This window comes from Oryctolagus cuniculus, chromosome 5, assembly GCF_964237555.1.
Source record: "Oryctolagus cuniculus chromosome 5, mOryCun1.1, whole genome shotgun sequence".
NCBI classification, from domain to species: Eukaryota; Metazoa; Chordata; class Mammalia; order Lagomorpha; family Leporidae; genus Oryctolagus; species Oryctolagus cuniculus.
The window spans coordinates 136158094-136173716 of NC_091436.1; the positions used below are offsets into that span (position 1 = coordinate 136158094).

Consider the following 15623-nt stretch of genomic DNA (forward strand, 5'->3'; position numbering starts at 1 on the left):
CGGTGCGGGAGAAAACGGGGCGCCTGGGCTGCCCCTCAGAGCCGGAGGTCTGACGTCAACGCTAGCATCCAAAGTAGCCTGGGCGGATCTGAAAGCCTGCCGCTTTCGATTTCTCTTTCCCCTAAACGGCTGCACTTCTCGGTAAGGCGAGCAGGACCCGCCGGTTCCCGGGGCTTTCCCAGAGCCCCGCCCCCCGGTCCCGCCCCCAGACGCGGGTCCCGGCGCCCAGCGAGCCCCGACAGCGCCCGGTCCACGGGGACAGCGGCGCACCCGCACCCGCGCGCCCATGGCCAGCTCGGGGTCGCCGGCTCCGTGCCGGGCGTCGCTGGCGTGGCTGGGGGCGCCGCTGCTGCTTCTGGCCGACTGGGCGCTGCTCCGGGTGGCGCTGCCCGGCATATTCTCGCGCCTGCTGCCCCCGGCGTGGCCGCTGCTCCGGGTGTGGGCGGCGGGCCTGGGCCGCTGGGCCGTGCTGCGGCTGGGGGCCCGCGCCGTCCTCGAGGCCACGGCTGGAGGCCAGGGCCGGAGCGCACGTGTCGCGGGAGGCCTGGCCGCTCTGGAGCCGCTGGCGGCCGCGCTGGGCTTGGCCCTGCCAGGACTTGCCTTGTTCCGAGAGCTGGTCTCATGGGGCGTCCGCCGGGACGCCGGCAGCACCCGGCTCCTGCACTGGGGAAGTCGCCCCGACGCCTTCGCGCTCAGCTATGCGGCCGCCCTGCCCGCGGTCGCCCTGTGGCACCTGCTCGGGAGCCTGTGGCGGCCCGTTCGCCCGGGGGGCTCTGTAGACGCCGTGCGCCGGCTCCTGGGCTGCCTGGGCCCGGACATCCGTCGCCTGCCGCTCGTCCTGACCCTGCTGGTCCTCTCCTGCCTAGGTGAGCAAGCGGGTGTCGGGGCGAAGGGAGCAGGCAGGGGTCGGGGCAGGGCGGTGTGGGCTCCGGGAGACAGGGGTCGGTGGAGAGTGCCCTAGCGCGGGTCTTGAGGACACCCCTGGGGTGTAGTCACTGGAACCCTGGGCTGGGCCTGTTCATTCACTGCGCCATCTGGGCCAGTCCTTCCTCCTCATCTTCCTCCTTGATCTCCAGCCTTCTTTGTTAACCTGCTGGGAGGTCTGATGGGACAGCCACACGGCTGTGTGTCCAGGTGTGGCATTGCGACCTCAGCGTCCACTCTGTGCACTGTTCCCCCCGCCTCGGGGGTGCCGGCGAGGGGCCGAGGGGGCGGTCTGAGCCCGGCTGGCCCACCTAGACGGGTCCTCCACCACTGATGCCCGCTCCTCTCTGCCCAGGGGAGATGGCCATTCCTTTCTTCACTGGCCGCCTCACTGACTGGATTGTCCAGGATGGGACAGCCGCTGCCTTCGCTGGAAACTTAACTCTCATGTCCATTCTCACCGTAGCCAGGTCTGGGGGCTGAGAAGGGGGAACCCTGGAAAAGAGGGCGTGGGAAGGTGGGGGGCTTCTGCAGGGGCGCCTGGGACCCGGCCGCCCTTTCCTGAACACATCCCACCCTTTCCTCCCTGTTCCTCTCCAGTGCCCTGCTGGAGTTCCTGGGTGATGGGATCTACAACAGCACCATGGACCGCTCACACGCCCACTTGCAGGGAGAGGTGTTTCGGGCCGTCCTGCGCCAGGAGACGGAGTTTTTCCAGCAGAACCAAACAGGTTTCTCAGGAAACTCATTGTACACTCTCAGGCTCCTCCCTCACTACTCATTACTGACAGCTCTCTGTCTCTCTGTCTGTTATTCTGTGTCTGTTTTTTTTTTTTTTTTTTTAAAACAAGGAAGTTGAACATTTTATTATGTTTATTATTTTTTGGCAGAGCTGTTGCTTCCCTCTGTAAAACAGCACCAGCAAATGAAGTACGTTGCAAAAAATTAAGACAGTATTGGTCACTGTACGAATAGCAAAAACTGTTCTTCGTTCGCAGTTACTGCCGATGGAAAGATCATTCCATATTTGGACCCCAATCCGGGGATGGCTACAAGCAAGTTACAATATTACATAAGGCTTGAGGATGGCACTGTTATCCTTGAATTACATTTTTTTTTTTTTGACAGGCAGAGTGGACAGTGAGAGAGAGAGACAGAGAGAAAGGTCTTCCTTTGCCATTGGTTCACCCTCCAATGGCCGCCGTGGCCAGCGCACCGCGCTAATCTGAAGGCAGGAGCCAGGTACTTATCCTGGTCTCCCATGGGGTGCAGGGCCCAAGCACTTGGGTCATCCTCCACTGCACTCCCTGGCCACAGCAGAGAGCTGGCCTGGAAGAGGGGCAACTGGGACAGAATCTGGCGCCCTGACCGGGACTAGAACCCCGTGTGCCGGCACCACAAGGCGGAGGATTAGCCTATTGAGCCGCGGCGCTGGCCGACATTGTTTGTATAACTAGTTTTTGCCACAGATAATTTCATGCATTCTGAAAACTAGAGCCTAGTGTGAAAAAAAAAAAAAATCACAGGGTATTTGAACAAGATGGGTACTGTGTTCATTGGCAATTGTTACAAAGTTAGGGGAGTTGAAACCCAGTAGCAGAGTTGAAAGTAGTATCTCTTCCCATTAATATTGCTGAAAATTTCTATTTTAAGTCTTCTGGTTGCCAATAATTTGAGACAACTGAGCTGGAATAAGTTATTTGATACTAGTTCATATAAGGTTTCACTTTCATTTTTCAATAGATTTTAATGTATTTCTCATAGGCTTCTTCACTGTTGGAGTTCTGAAGGGATGTCTTCTTTTTTTTTAGATTTATTTATTTGAAAGGCAGAGTTACGGGGGTGGGGGGGGGAGGTCTTCCATCCGCTGGTTCACTCCACAGATGGCTGCAATGGCCAAAGCTGAGCCTATCCGAAGTCAGGAGCCAAGCGCTTCTTCCGGGTTTCCCATTATGGGTGCAGGGGCCCAAGGACTTGGGCCATCTTCTGCTTTCCCAGGCCATTGCAGAGAGCTGGATCAGAAGTGGAGCAGCCAGGACTTACACTGGTGCCCATATTGGATGTTGGCACTGCAGGTGGCAGCTTTACCTGCTATGCCACAGCACCGGCCCCTGTGTCTTCTTGGTCTGCCAACCATCTTCATAACAAGACTTGTTGAGTTTTGGGTTTCTGTGAAGGGCATTGTTAATTTCAGTTACTTCACCTGACAGAGAAGAGTTTGCTAGCAGCTTTCACACTTTCCAAAGCACCAAACTCGTCTTGTGTTTTCAATTTTGTCCCAACTTCAGGCAGACTACAATAAATATCTCCCAAAGCTTCCTGTGCAAAATTGCTGATTTCCACTGTTCCAATCCCGTTTTCTGTTGTCATCTGTTCATGTTTCTCTGTGAATTTATACACTGAGAGCAGAGTGGGTCCCGTGGGGACGGGTGCTTGCCTACAACTGCCAGGCCAGAGGCAGACAGGGCACCGTGGGCTCCCAGGCTGTGAGCAGGTTCTGTACCACTCAACAGCATGTTTACAGGGGTTGTCTGTTATTTCTTGATGTAGCTCAGGAGCAAAATATTGTCCTCTTTACCTTAAGAAAAATCCATTTTTTAGACCAAGGATTTCCCCCTAAATCTCTCCATATGTGTACTTAGGTAGAAATACAGACTTTCAAGTCTGGAGATTTTGATGTGACATCCAACCACCTCGTTCTACAGAGTGAAACCCTAAATGCAGACCCTCATGTGGTCACATCTGGCTTCAAGAACCACCTGGGGTTAGAACCCCTGTCTCTTGATTCCTGGTGCCGTGCTCCACCCCAGCTCTGTTCTGTCAATGGTTTAAGCTCTGCCTGTGCATTTAGCATGGGAAATAGATGTTCGTTATGGTACAAAAAGATTTCAGAGACACAGAAGTTCATGTGCACATTAAGGACCCGAGAGTTAAGATGAGGGTCTTTGTCCAGGATTGGCCCATCTGATGTACACTCTCCCTGTGCTGAGAATCGGACCTCCCCAGACCCTTAACTGTATTTGCCCCAGCCTCCTGAGACCACCATGTTGACACCCCTCCCCCTGGCATCTTGTTCATTCCTCTCACCACTCAGAACCTGTCATTCTCTCCACTCTCTTCTCCCTGACCTTGGCAGGTGCCATCACATCACGAGTAACAGAGGACACGTCCACCCTGAGTGAGTCGCTGAGTGAGAAGCTGAGCCTGTTGCTGTGGTACCTGGTGCGGGGGCTGTGTCTCATGGGGCTCATGCTCTGGGAGTCACTGTCCCTCACCATGGTCACACTGCTCACCCTGCCTCTGCTTTTCCTTCTGCCTAAGAAGCTGGGAAAATGGTACGAGGTATGTCCAGGGAGTTGGCTCAGCCCCTCACCTCCCACATCTAGGTTTCTCTCCTTGTACTCTCGCTGATTCACCATCTTTGTGGAACTCCCTACCCCTATAGTTCATGTTCCCAGGTTGCTCAACATTGCACTTCATGTTCTTCCTGTCTTCTCTCTTAACTTCTGCCCACTATTATGAATATGATCTTTAATCCACTCTGTATTGTTGTCCTCTCCTCCATATCTCTTTACTACCCTGGCGGCCAAACTGTGTCCCTTTCTCTCTTCTCATGTCTCTCTGCCTCTCCTCACCTTGAATTCCAGCCGGGCGCCTTGGATACAGTGTCCCTTATGGCTGGCTGACTCCATGTGACCTCTCTTGTCTATATGTCTCCACAGTTGCTGGAAGTGCAGGTGCGGGAATCTCTGGCAGAGTCCAGCCAGGTGGCCATTGAAGCTCTGTCCGCTATGCCTACAGTCCGGAGCTTCGCCAATGAGGAGGGCGAGGCCCAGAAGTTTAGGAAAAAGCTGCAGGAAGTCAAGACCTTCAACCAGAAGCAGGCCGTGGCCTATGCAGTTAACCTGTGGAGCACCAGTGTGAGCACATGGGGATGAATACCTAGTCCCGTGTTCCCGCATGTCTCGACTCCGCTCACTTTCCCGTGGCCCTGCTCCCACTCCTCCTCTGCTGGGAAGTGGTTGGTTCAGTGTTTTCATCCTAGCAACGCGAGGCTTGGTCTGTCCATTTAGTGTTCCTAACTCCCACCCTCTTTTTAAGGATGCTGTGTGGCTTCCTTTCACTATGCCACACAAAATCCACAGGTTAGAGAGACGCTGTGTCTTCTCATCCTGGGGCCTTCCTGTGATGTCCACGGGAAACCCAGGGAGCCATAAGGTCCTGCATCTTGGCCTACTTCATGCTGATTGTGTGTGGATGAGCAGTGAGAGCCACGGGGCTATGGGAAGCCAGGAATGAGGGCATCTCTGATGTGATGGGAGGAGGCCTAGACTATCAATCAGAAGTTTCTCGTTGGGTTAAACATTGTGGTGCAGTGGGTGAAGTCGCCACTTGAGACACAAGCATCTCGCTGATTTGAGTTCTGGGTGCTCCAATTCTGATCCAGCTCCCTGCTAATGTGCCTGAGAAAGCAGTGGATGAAGGCTCAAGTACTTGAGCCCCTCCCACCTATGTGGGAGACCTGATATAATTCTGGTCTCTTGGCTTCAGCATAGCCAAGTCCTGGCCGTTGTGGCCATTTGAGGAGTAAACCAACAGATTGTACCTCTCTCTCTCTCTCTCTCTCTCTCTCTCTCTCACACACACACACACACATACACCCTCCCTCCCTCCCTCCTTCTCTATGTGTCTCTGTCTCTTCACCTCTCTATAACTCAGCCTTTCAAATAAATAAATAAATCTGGAAAAAGTAAGTTCTTGGCTTGATGCAGCCATTTACTAGCTCTGTGAGCTCTGGCAAGAAATTTACCTTCTTTGAAATTATTGCCTTATTTTAAAGACTTGGAATGATTTAACCTTCCTTTAAGAAAGAGTTTTTATTTAATTTTTACTTATTTGAAAGGCAGAGCAATAGGGAAAGAGAGAGAGGGAGAGATCTTCCTTCCACTGATTCACTTCCCAAATGCCCACAACAGCAGGGGCTTGGCTAGGCTGAAGCCAAGAGCCTGGAACTCCATCAGGGTCTCCCACGGGAGTGGCATCGTCAGCTGCCTCCCAGGGTGTGCAGTGGCAGGAAACCGCACTAGAAGCAAACAGGAGCTCAAACCCAACCTTCCAATATGGGATCTGGGCGTCCCAAGGAGCATCATCACTGCTGTGCCAAATGCCTGCCCCAGGTAAGGCTCTCGCTAGCTGACATCACACTGTGAAAGACTTTGGTGAAGAGTAAAATGCTCCCCACACACGGTGACCATGGGGCTGCTGAGGACCTCGATGATGTGTATTTGAGACAGATTCTCTGTGTTTCATTTTTTCCTTTCTACCTACTGAGCCTGTCCCGTTTACTTGGGGGCATGAACTTTACATCTCCTTTTTGCTAGCAACTCTGACTTCTTGTGAACCCCCTAACCTTTTCTAATCCAATCCTCCTTTTCTGTGGTCTCTCTGCAGATCTCAGGGATGCTGCTGAAGGTGGTAATCCTGTACATGGGGGGGCGGCTGGTGACGAGTGGGGCTGTGAGCAGTGGGAACCTCGTCACCTTTGTTCTCTACCAGATCCAGTTCACCACAGCTGTTGAGGTGAGGCTGGTGCAGTTTCATGTCCCATGCAGCTCCTTCCCCTGTGTTGTCACCGTCTGTGTCATTTCCCTTCTCTTCTTTACACTTCACACATCTCCCAATGCTGGTGAGCAGATTATGTCTCTGCCCTCCCCCCTCACTGTTCTTACCTCCCCTCCAGGTCCTGCTCTCCACCTATCCCCATGTGCAGAAGGCTGTGGGCTCCTCCAAGAAAATATTTGAATACCTGGACCGGACCCCTTGCAGCCCACCTAGTGGTCAGTTGATTCCCGTGAACCTGAACGGGATTGTCAAGTTCCAAGACGTCTCCTTTGCCTACCCCAACCGTCCAGAAGTCTCAGTGCTGCAGGTATGACCTACAAAACCCTGTATCCCACTGACCCAACCCTCGACTCTGCCATCCTCAGCTTCCTTTCTGGTTTCAGCTGGGCTCATTCCAAGCACACATCCTTCTAACCCTTTAAAGGCACTGATACAGGTCATCTGTCCCATAAACCCCAGACTCAAGAATCATTTTGGGCTTCCAAGGAGAATGGAGAAGAGGTTTCAAATAGAAGGCTTTTCATAGTCCAAGGAATTTCTACAGCAAAATCTGTGTTTGCAGGCTCCCATCTCTTCCCTTTCTTTCCATCTGAGTTTCTCTGTTTCTTGCTGGTGTCTGGCACCAAGTGTGTGGCATCATAGATCTTTGTCTTCACCTAATCTTCCATCTCATCAACCTAGGGGAGACCTTGCCTCAAAGGCTCTCTCTCTGTCTCTCTCGCTCTCTCTTGCTGTGTGTGTGGGGGGGAAGGTAGGCGTGTTATTCAAGGATACTTCGAAAAAGTTCATAAAAAATGAATAGTGTGAAAAAACTACGCATGTATGTCAACCTGTTTTGCACCAAAACAAACATTATTTTCCCACAAAATGTTGAAAGCACTCTTGTACTTCTCCATTTCCCTCCTTTCTTCTCTTGGGTAAGACCTCATGCTGTGTAACAGGACAGTGTCTATCTCAACGTCAGGGGCCTCAGTCTGCCTCTTACTGTGTGGTTCTCTGGCTTCCAGGGCCTGACACTCACCCTCCGTCCCGGGGAGGTGACGGCGCTGGTGGGACCCAACGGGTCTGGGAAGAGCACGGTGGCCGCGCTGCTGCAGAATCTGTACCAGCCCACCAGGGGGCGCCTGCTGCTGGACGGGAAACCCCTTCCCCAATATGAGCACTGCTACCTGCACAGACAGGTGAGGAAGAAGGGAGCAACAGGTGCGATCAGCGCTCTCACTGGGCACTTTGAGAAGAGTTAGGCGATGATAGGAGACCTTTGGTGGAGATGAGGGTGTGATCAGGAGCCGGCCTGTGGTTTTGTGACCTGGTCGTCAGCTTCTAGATAACCTTGTTCCAGTGCTCCTTGTTCCGTGACTCTTCATCATGTTTGTCGCAGGTGGCTGCAGTGGGGCAAGAGCCACAGCTATTTGCAAGAAGTCTTAGAGAAAATATTGCCTACGGCCTGATGGAGACGCCGACTCTGGAGGAAGTCATCGCTGCTGCAGTGGAGTCAGGGGCCCATGGCTTCATTTCGGGACTCCCGCATGGCTACGACACAGGTGCTCAGACATCTCTACTGAAACCCCAGGAAGGCTTGCTTTTATTATTTACTTCCCTCTGTCCGTGGACTTTGGGCTGATAGTGTATAAGATCTTGTTCCTAGAGCTTCTTTACCATCTCACCCTCAACTCTGTTCACCTTCTTAGAGCCTCCTCTGTGCAGGCACATCCGTCAGTCCTTGGTGTGTGTGTGAGTGTAGGTGTGCATGTGTGTACATGTATGTGTGCACACCCAGCTCTCATCTTGGCTCTTGGCTCTGCAGATGTAGGGGAAGCTGGAGGCCAACTGTCAGGGGGGCAGCGGCAGGCAGTGGCCTTGGCCCGAGCTTTGATCCGGAAACCACGAGTGCTCATCCTAGACGATGCCACCAGTGCCCTGGATGCAGACAACCAGTTACGGGTGAGGGTGCCATCTTCTTCCCCTTCCATCTAACCCAGTCTGGCTCCTTTCACTCATCCCACGGTAGCTGCCCTAGCATCATAAAGTCCAAAGTAGTCCTGGAATTCTCAGCTCCCTGTAGCTTCTCCCTAGGATAACTCGGAACCTGTTACACAAGACTGCCTCCAGACTCTGAAAAACTAAAGTCCAACATAAGGGAAAGACCACCCTGTTAATATGAATATGAATTACGATTGTATTGTGTGCCAGACATGCTAGAGGACATACACCATATCTCCCATTTATTCACCACAAATCCTTGTGAGCTGGGCACTACTGTCCTCATTTTGTGCTTGAACAACCTGCTCCACACCATATATGAGTCTGGACCTAAATTCAGACCCAAATTCAGACCCAGATCCTCAAACTCTTTACTACAAGTTGTTCTCCTTAACATCTCATGTGCAAGTCCCAGCCAGAAGGCAGAGAGGAAAGACCATTCAACCTCCATTCTGCTCCTGTGGGTTTCTCCACTGGACTCTTTCCCTGTTGGGTTCTCTGTATCCCAGGGGCTGCCTCCCGTGAACAGTCCTTAACAAAGCAAGGGACTGGAGAGCAGCACCCAGAACGGGAATCCTCACTGTTGTCAGGTTGTTGGCCGAACTGGCAGTGGCCCTGCGAGGTCTGTGCCAGGCCTGGCCGGGCTCATGTCTTCCTGTGCTGGGAGTGGTCGCTGGCTGTGACGGAGCCGCCTTCTTTCCGCAGGTGGAGCGGATCCTGTATGAAAGCCCTGGGAGGGCCTCTCGCGCTGTGCTGCTCATCACGCAGCGCCTCAGCTTGGTGGAGCAGGCGCACCACATCCTCTTTCTGGAAGGAGGCGTTGTGTGTGAGGAGGGAACCCACCAGCAGCTCATGGAGAAGAGGGGACGCTACTGGGCCATGGTGGAGGCTCCTGCAGGCGCTCCAGAATGAAACTGTGCTCGGGCCTGCACACTCCCTCCCCGCCTCTCCCCCTCCTCGCTGTGGTGGAGAACTTGGGAGCAGAGACCTTACTAGGGGTGCAGAGTAGGCTGCTCGGAGTTGCATCCTAAAATGTACCCCCCTAGGTGACGCTTGGAACTTGCTTTGACTTGCCGCCTCCTTGTCACTGTCTCAACAATGCAGACTTCTGGAAGACAGACATGGGTTTTCTAACACCTTATGGTAACCGAGTTTAGAGCTGAGGAGGCTGCTTTGGTGTGGATAGCACCGTGGAAAAGAGAGGGCGCGCTCAGAAGAACAGAAAGGGAACAGGGATGCATACTGGCCAATAAGCGCCCTGTGGGTGTTGATATTTATAATAAAGTCGGCGTTTTGTCCTGTGCTGTCCCTTGTTTTCGGCACACTGACGGGCTTGCCATCTGTTGCAGGGCGCGTTCTCGCAGCCGATGGCTCCCCGCCTTCGCGTTCCGCAGTGCCTCGCAGCCCTAAGTGCTCCCGTGCCTTTTCGATTTCTAGTGGTTCCCCTGGCCCTTTCCCCACCGACGCCGCTGAGCGCCGGTCCCAAGGATGAGCAAGACCGGGAGCCACCAGCCCTCTGCAGGGCGCCGGCGGCCGCCCCAGCACGGCCGGCCTTGCAGAGCGGAAAGACTAGCGCGAGTGAAGGCGCTGGGGCGCCCACATCTCGCCACCTCCCCTCTCTGCTTCTTCCCGCCCAGCTCAGCCGCTCAGAAGTGGCACCTGCCTGCGTAATCGCAGAGTAGCGGGCGCCCTTAGCTGGTGAATCCCCTCCTCTGGGGCGGGCCCGGGTCCTGTGACGCTGCCAGTTGCTGGGCAGACTACGCGGGCGCAGGTTGCAAGGAGAGGCGGGGTCTGGAGGCGTGGAGTGCACAGGGTGCGGACCGCAGGGCGGCGGCTGGCAAGGTGCGCGGCGCAGGCGGACCCCAGAGCTCCCGCCGCGGCCGCGGGTGTATGAGGCTGCTGGGTTGGGACTGCGTCGGAAGATCCGAGGCCGCGCCCTCTCCCCCGGCGCCCCTGTTCCCACCCGCTGCGGGTCTAGTGACCAGTTGTGCTGGGAACCTGTCCTCAAGGACCCAGTGCCCGGTCCTCCAGTCCCCGCTCTGTTGCTGTAAAATGATGCTAGAATGAACGCCCCCGGGGAGTGGGCCCCCAGCCCTTGCTGACCTCCATACCTGTAGGTGACCCCACCCTATCCACTCCCGACCTGCTCCCCCCCCCCTCCACCCCGGGACCTGCCGAAGTCTCTGACTGCGACCCTTCACCAGGGGGCTTCCGAGGGCGCCTCTCCCTTTCGTCCTTTCCCTGCCTGCCCTTTGCCATCCGTCTCTCGACCTCGGTGCAGGCGGAGCGCCAAGCAGGTCCCCGGCACGATAGCCCCGGTTCAGACGCCCGCCAAGGCCTCTTCGTGGAAAGGGGAGAGGGATGCAGGAAAAATGCTGGTTCCCTCCCCCGCGGCGCTGTGGCTTTCGCTTTCACTTCCTCGTGCGAAGGCCGACGGATCTCCGGGTGCTGGGGCGACTATGGCGCTGCTGGACGTGTGCGGAGCCTCGCGAGGGGGCCGGCCGCACTGGGCCGTCCCGGCGGCGGGAGACAGGTCTGGCTCGGACCCGGGACACTACAGTTTCTCCATGCGATCTCCGGAGCTCGCCCTCCCCCGGGGGATGCAGGTCAGTGCAGCGAGGACGCCCGGAGGGCTGCGGGAATGAGAGCGCAGAGGAACCGCCGGTCTCAGGGTCTGCTTTGAGGTTGCCCTGCCGGAGGCGGAGATGGGGGAGGCGGCGGGTTCCGTCCGCTAGCGCAGAGACTGGGGCCCGGCGAGGGGGAGTTCCACGTGAGGCTAGAGGCCCAAGGTTGGGAAGTGCCGCTCAGGGCAGAGAGTGAGCAGTGCGGAGGGCGCGCCCCTGGGAAGTCGAGAGGGCGCACCACGCACAGATCCCGAAGCCCCTTCCGTCGGCTTGTGGCGATCCGTGGTTTAGGGGCTGCCCAGCGCCTTTCTGGAAACCTGGGAACTTGGGCTGCTGGCCGTGCCTCTGCGACTCGCCGCCGGGCGATGCAGGCTCAATTACTTTAGATCTCAAGTGTTTCTCCCGTACGTGCTGACGGTGGAATGGATCGAAATGCGCCGCAAGTCACCATTGCTCATTTCCGTTGCTCTAGAAAATGCAAGGGGGCGGGGTGGGGGGTGCCCTGTGCTGCTTCCTTCCCTTCTCTCAAGCCCTTTCTTTCTAGAGGTTGTTAATTGTCTGCTCTGACAGCTCCTACCCGCCTCGCCCCCATCCTTGGCAAAAGCCTGCCCCGAGCCTGAGCTGTGGAAGCCGTCACAGGTCTCCCTCTCCATCCTCTCTCTCTCAGCCCACTGAGTTCTTGCAGTCCCTGGGCCGGGATGGAGACAGGAATGTACAGATTGAGATGGCCCATGGCACCACCACGCTTGCCTTCAAGTTCCAGCACGGCGTGGTCGTGGCAGTGGATTCCCGGGCCTCGGCCGGGAGTTACATTGGTGAGTGTGCCCGGTGCACCTGGGCAGCTAGACACCCCCTTCATTAGCAGCCCAGCATCTGCACCAAAGCTAAGGGCGACCCTGACTTAGGACACATGGGGAGAACCATGGGGTCCTTCCTCCTCCCTCAAGACCCCCTGTTCTTCCAGCCACCATAAGGGTGAACAAGGTGATTGAGATTAACCCTTACCTGCTTGGCACCATGTCTGGCTCTGCAGCCGACTGTCAGTATTGGGAGCGACTGCTGGCCAAGGAGTGCAGGTGAGCGAGGCCTCCGATCCCCTCTCCCCTTTCTTAGCTTGGGGGTCAGTCCCTGCTAGTCAGTCACTGCTCCTCACCCTTGTCTCCTGTGCCCCAGGTTAGTGCTAATGGAATATTTCACAAACAGCCTTTGGGTGGTAACACCGCCCAAATCCCAGCCTGTGCTCCTGCCCATATGCCCTGTACTTGATCAGCTATTTAGCTCTGATGCCATCAACCTTGTGGGAGAGTCGGCTTTTCAATTCCCTTGAGATTCTTCACATTCTAAAGCTTTCCCTGATGGTTAGCTCCTACCAAATAATCCTCAAATGTGTGTGTCTTCAATCACTTGCTGCCCCACGGAGTGGCGGAGTGGCGGGAGAGAGCTGATCTTCTCAGTCCTGCCTGCCCCCCACCCCCAGGCTGTACTACCTTCGGAATGGGGAGCGGATCTCGGTGTCAGCTGCCTCCAAACTGCTCTCCAACATGATGTTCCAGTACCGTGGCATGGGGCTCTCCATGGGCAGCATGATCTGTGGCTGGGACAAGAAGGTGAGTGAGCTCCGTCCCCCACGCCCCCCCCCCAGATGAGACAGCCATGGTCCCCCCTCCCACCTCTGGAACCCTTGGTTCTGGGACTGTTCTAGTGTTTGTTGGACTGTTATATAAATATATACATACACATATATATTTATATATTTAAAATTTGTCCCTTTTATTACAATGCCTGATTCCAAGTTCATTTTTCCCCTTTTATTTCAGAGGTTCTGTGATTCTACAAAGTGCTGTCATAATTCAAATGGTTTTGTGTAATTTCATTTTTAAGTTAGGCTTGTCTTTTACTTCTATTTTCATGAGCATTTTTTTTTAATTTTGGAAAATGTATTGAGAGAGAGAGAGAGAGAAATAGCTCCCATGTCTTCAAGTGTTTGAAAAAGCTGGGGTTCAGCCAGGGTGGAGCTAGGAGCTGGGAACACACAACCCATGTCCTCTACATGGGTGTCAGGGAGTCAAGTACTTGAACCATCACCTACTGCCTCCCAGGGTTTGGCAGGAAGCTGGAATCAGGAGCTTGAGCCTGGAATTGAATCCAGTGCTCTGATAAGGGATACAGTGCTTTAAGTTGCATCTAAACCACTAGGCCAAATACCCACAAATTAGAATTTTTGGATACATTGTTTTATGACTCAACGTTGCACCTCTGTTACTAACAGTTCCCTTTCCAGTTTCAATCTGGAATCTTCTTTCATTCTCTAGGGTCCTGGTCTCTACTACGTGGATGAGAATGGGACTCGGCTCTCAGGAACTATGTTCTCCACTGGAAGCGGGAACACCTACGCCTACGGGGTCATGGACAGTGGCTATCGGCCCAACCTCAGCCCTGAAGAGGCCTATGACCTCGGCCGCAGGGCTATTGTTCACGCCACCCACAGAGACAGCTACTCTGGCGGCGTTGTCAATAGTAAGAGACCCGTGCTCCCATGGCCACATCTGGGAGGAAGGGAAGGAGCCAGGTTTTTTTGTAGTTTACTTACAAGGGAGGGTGAATGAGAGAGAGAGAGAGAGAGAGAATCTTCCATTGGCTGGTTTATTTGCCAAATGCCCACAACAGCCAGGCCTGGGCCAGGCCTAAGCCAGGAGCCCTGAACTCCGTTTGAGCATCCTTCCTGGGTGGTGGGACTCAAGTTCTCGCTGCCTCCCAGGGTAGAATCAGCAGGAAGCTGGGTTGGATGTGCAGTAGCTGGGCAGTGGGCACTAGAACCGGGCACTCTGAATGTGGATGTAGGCGTCCCAAGCGGTAGCTTAAATCCGTTGTGTCAGGGTGCCCACACCGAGAATGAGATTCAAGATCGCGAGACTCAGAGAAAGCTGGGTGGCAGGTGGCTTCCAGAGCCGGAAGTACATTGCAGCGCACAAAGGGGGTGGAGCACGTGGCGGGTGAAAGGTGAAAGGTGACGCTGCTCCTTTCTCATTGGCCCGCAGTGTACCACATGAAGGAGGACGGTTGGGTGAAAGTGGAGAGCACCGACGTCAGTGACCTGATGTACCAGTACCAGGAAGCCAAGCAGTAATGCTGGTGGCGGCTGGCCAGCCTGCCCCCGCCCAGGCCGGGCCCACTCAGGGACCTGGGCCAGCTTAGGCCTCAGGAGAAGGACGAGGCTCAGCGCCGGTCGGGGGTGGCCGGGTGCACCCCGGTGTGTTCTCCGTGTCAATGAGCACTTGCTCTGGGGAGCCTTCTGGGTGCCCTGCTGAGCGCAATAAAGGAGACCAGTTATAGATGCCTCCGTGTTGTGGCTGCGGGGGGTGTGTGGGGGGTGAGGGCTGTGGGGGAAGGGCCAGGCAATAAAGAGAGGCTGTTTCTAAAAAATGGGACTCCCCCCGTATTTCTTCCTGGGGTTCCCTTCACATTCAGGGCCCCGGGAAGGCTGGGCATTGCCATGTGTGAGCTCTTATTTGCAGCTTCACATGGGTGAGGGTTCTTTCTAAAGAGTTCCGACCTGGAGACTCTGCCCTGGTCTGCTGTGAAGGGCTTGGGCTGCCGGGAGAAGGGACTTGGAGCAGGTGCTCTGGACTTTGCAGAGAAAGACGAAAAAGCTCCCTCCTCACGCGTGTGTGTGGAAGTCGTAAAGGTTGTGCTAGTGACCCTGAAATGCACTCTGAAGATATCGGATACCAGGCGTCCAGGGGGACACGAGGGGTTCAGTTTCATGAGGTGTCATGGTCCATGGCAGATGACAGGGTGACGCAGTAGAGAGGGCTCCCTGAAGCGGAGAGAATGAGGAGGAAACACAGGACCCATATCAGAAAGGAGAAGCAGGCAGGGCGAGACTCTGTAATGCACTGGGTCATGGGTAATAGCCCTGACCACGGAGCACAGCACCTTGCCAAGGGGAGTCATTGAAAACAGGCAGTCCCGCCTGCAGCTCTTTTCACTGTGGAGAGAGCTTTAAAATCCCAGAACGACTGGTTTGGAGAAACGTTAGTAATCCCCGACTTCAAAGCTCCACTTTGAAGGGCCCACTATTTTCAATATCAAGTGACTCACTGGTATTCACGCCAGTCACATTTTAATCTGTAGGTTGGAATTCAAGGGATCCTCCCTCTGGGGACTTTTTTTTTTTTTCTGGAAACAGTTCCAACCTGAAGAGTCATTTCTAGAATCAACAAATTCTCAGGTGGCTCTGGGTTTGGCAGACCCCATAGAAATCTGATTCCTGTTTTCATTACTGTTAGTATGCCTGGAGACAAAGTGGTGCTGTGGTCAGAACGTGGAGGGCAGCCTCAGAGGCAGCTGAGCAGGTGCCCTGCTCGCCGGATGCGGCTGGGCAGCACAGGGGCCTCCTCAGTTCACAGCCTGTAAGCGGGGAGCCCCGTCGGCCGGGTGAGAGTGGCTGGGACCTTCCCTCCGGGAGAA

General features: G+C 55.0%; 2 protein-coding genes across 2 annotated transcripts; both read left to right on the forward strand.

Moving 5' to 3' along the window:
* Positions 1-198: 198 nt before the first annotated feature.
* TAP1 (transporter 1, ATP binding cassette subfamily B member) lies at positions 199-9828 on the forward strand. The gene is made up of 11 exons (XM_002714601.5): positions 199-866; positions 1280-1394; positions 1525-1655; positions 4061-4266; positions 4647-4844; positions 6376-6504; positions 6665-6853; positions 7554-7727; positions 7928-8090; positions 8354-8490; positions 9235-9828. Exons 1-11 carry the CDS (start codon positions 287-289, stop codon positions 9439-9441), a joined length of 2229 nt encoding a protein of 742 aa, XP_002714647.2. The 5' UTR covers positions 199-286; the 3' UTR covers positions 9442-9828.
* Positions 9829-10508: 680 nt separating this feature from the next.
* PSMB8 (proteasome 20S subunit beta 8) lies at positions 10509-14487 on the forward strand. The gene is made up of 7 exons (XM_002714610.5): positions 10509-10642; positions 10811-11135; positions 11821-11968; positions 12118-12229; positions 12631-12760; positions 13466-13670; positions 14192-14487. The coding sequence occupies exons 2-7, from the start codon at positions 10902-10904 to the stop codon at positions 14278-14280; spliced, it is 918 nt and encodes a 305-aa protein (XP_002714656.3). The 5' UTR covers positions 10509-10642; positions 10811-10901; the 3' UTR covers positions 14281-14487.
* The last annotated feature ends 1136 nt before the right edge of the window (positions 14488-15623 follow it).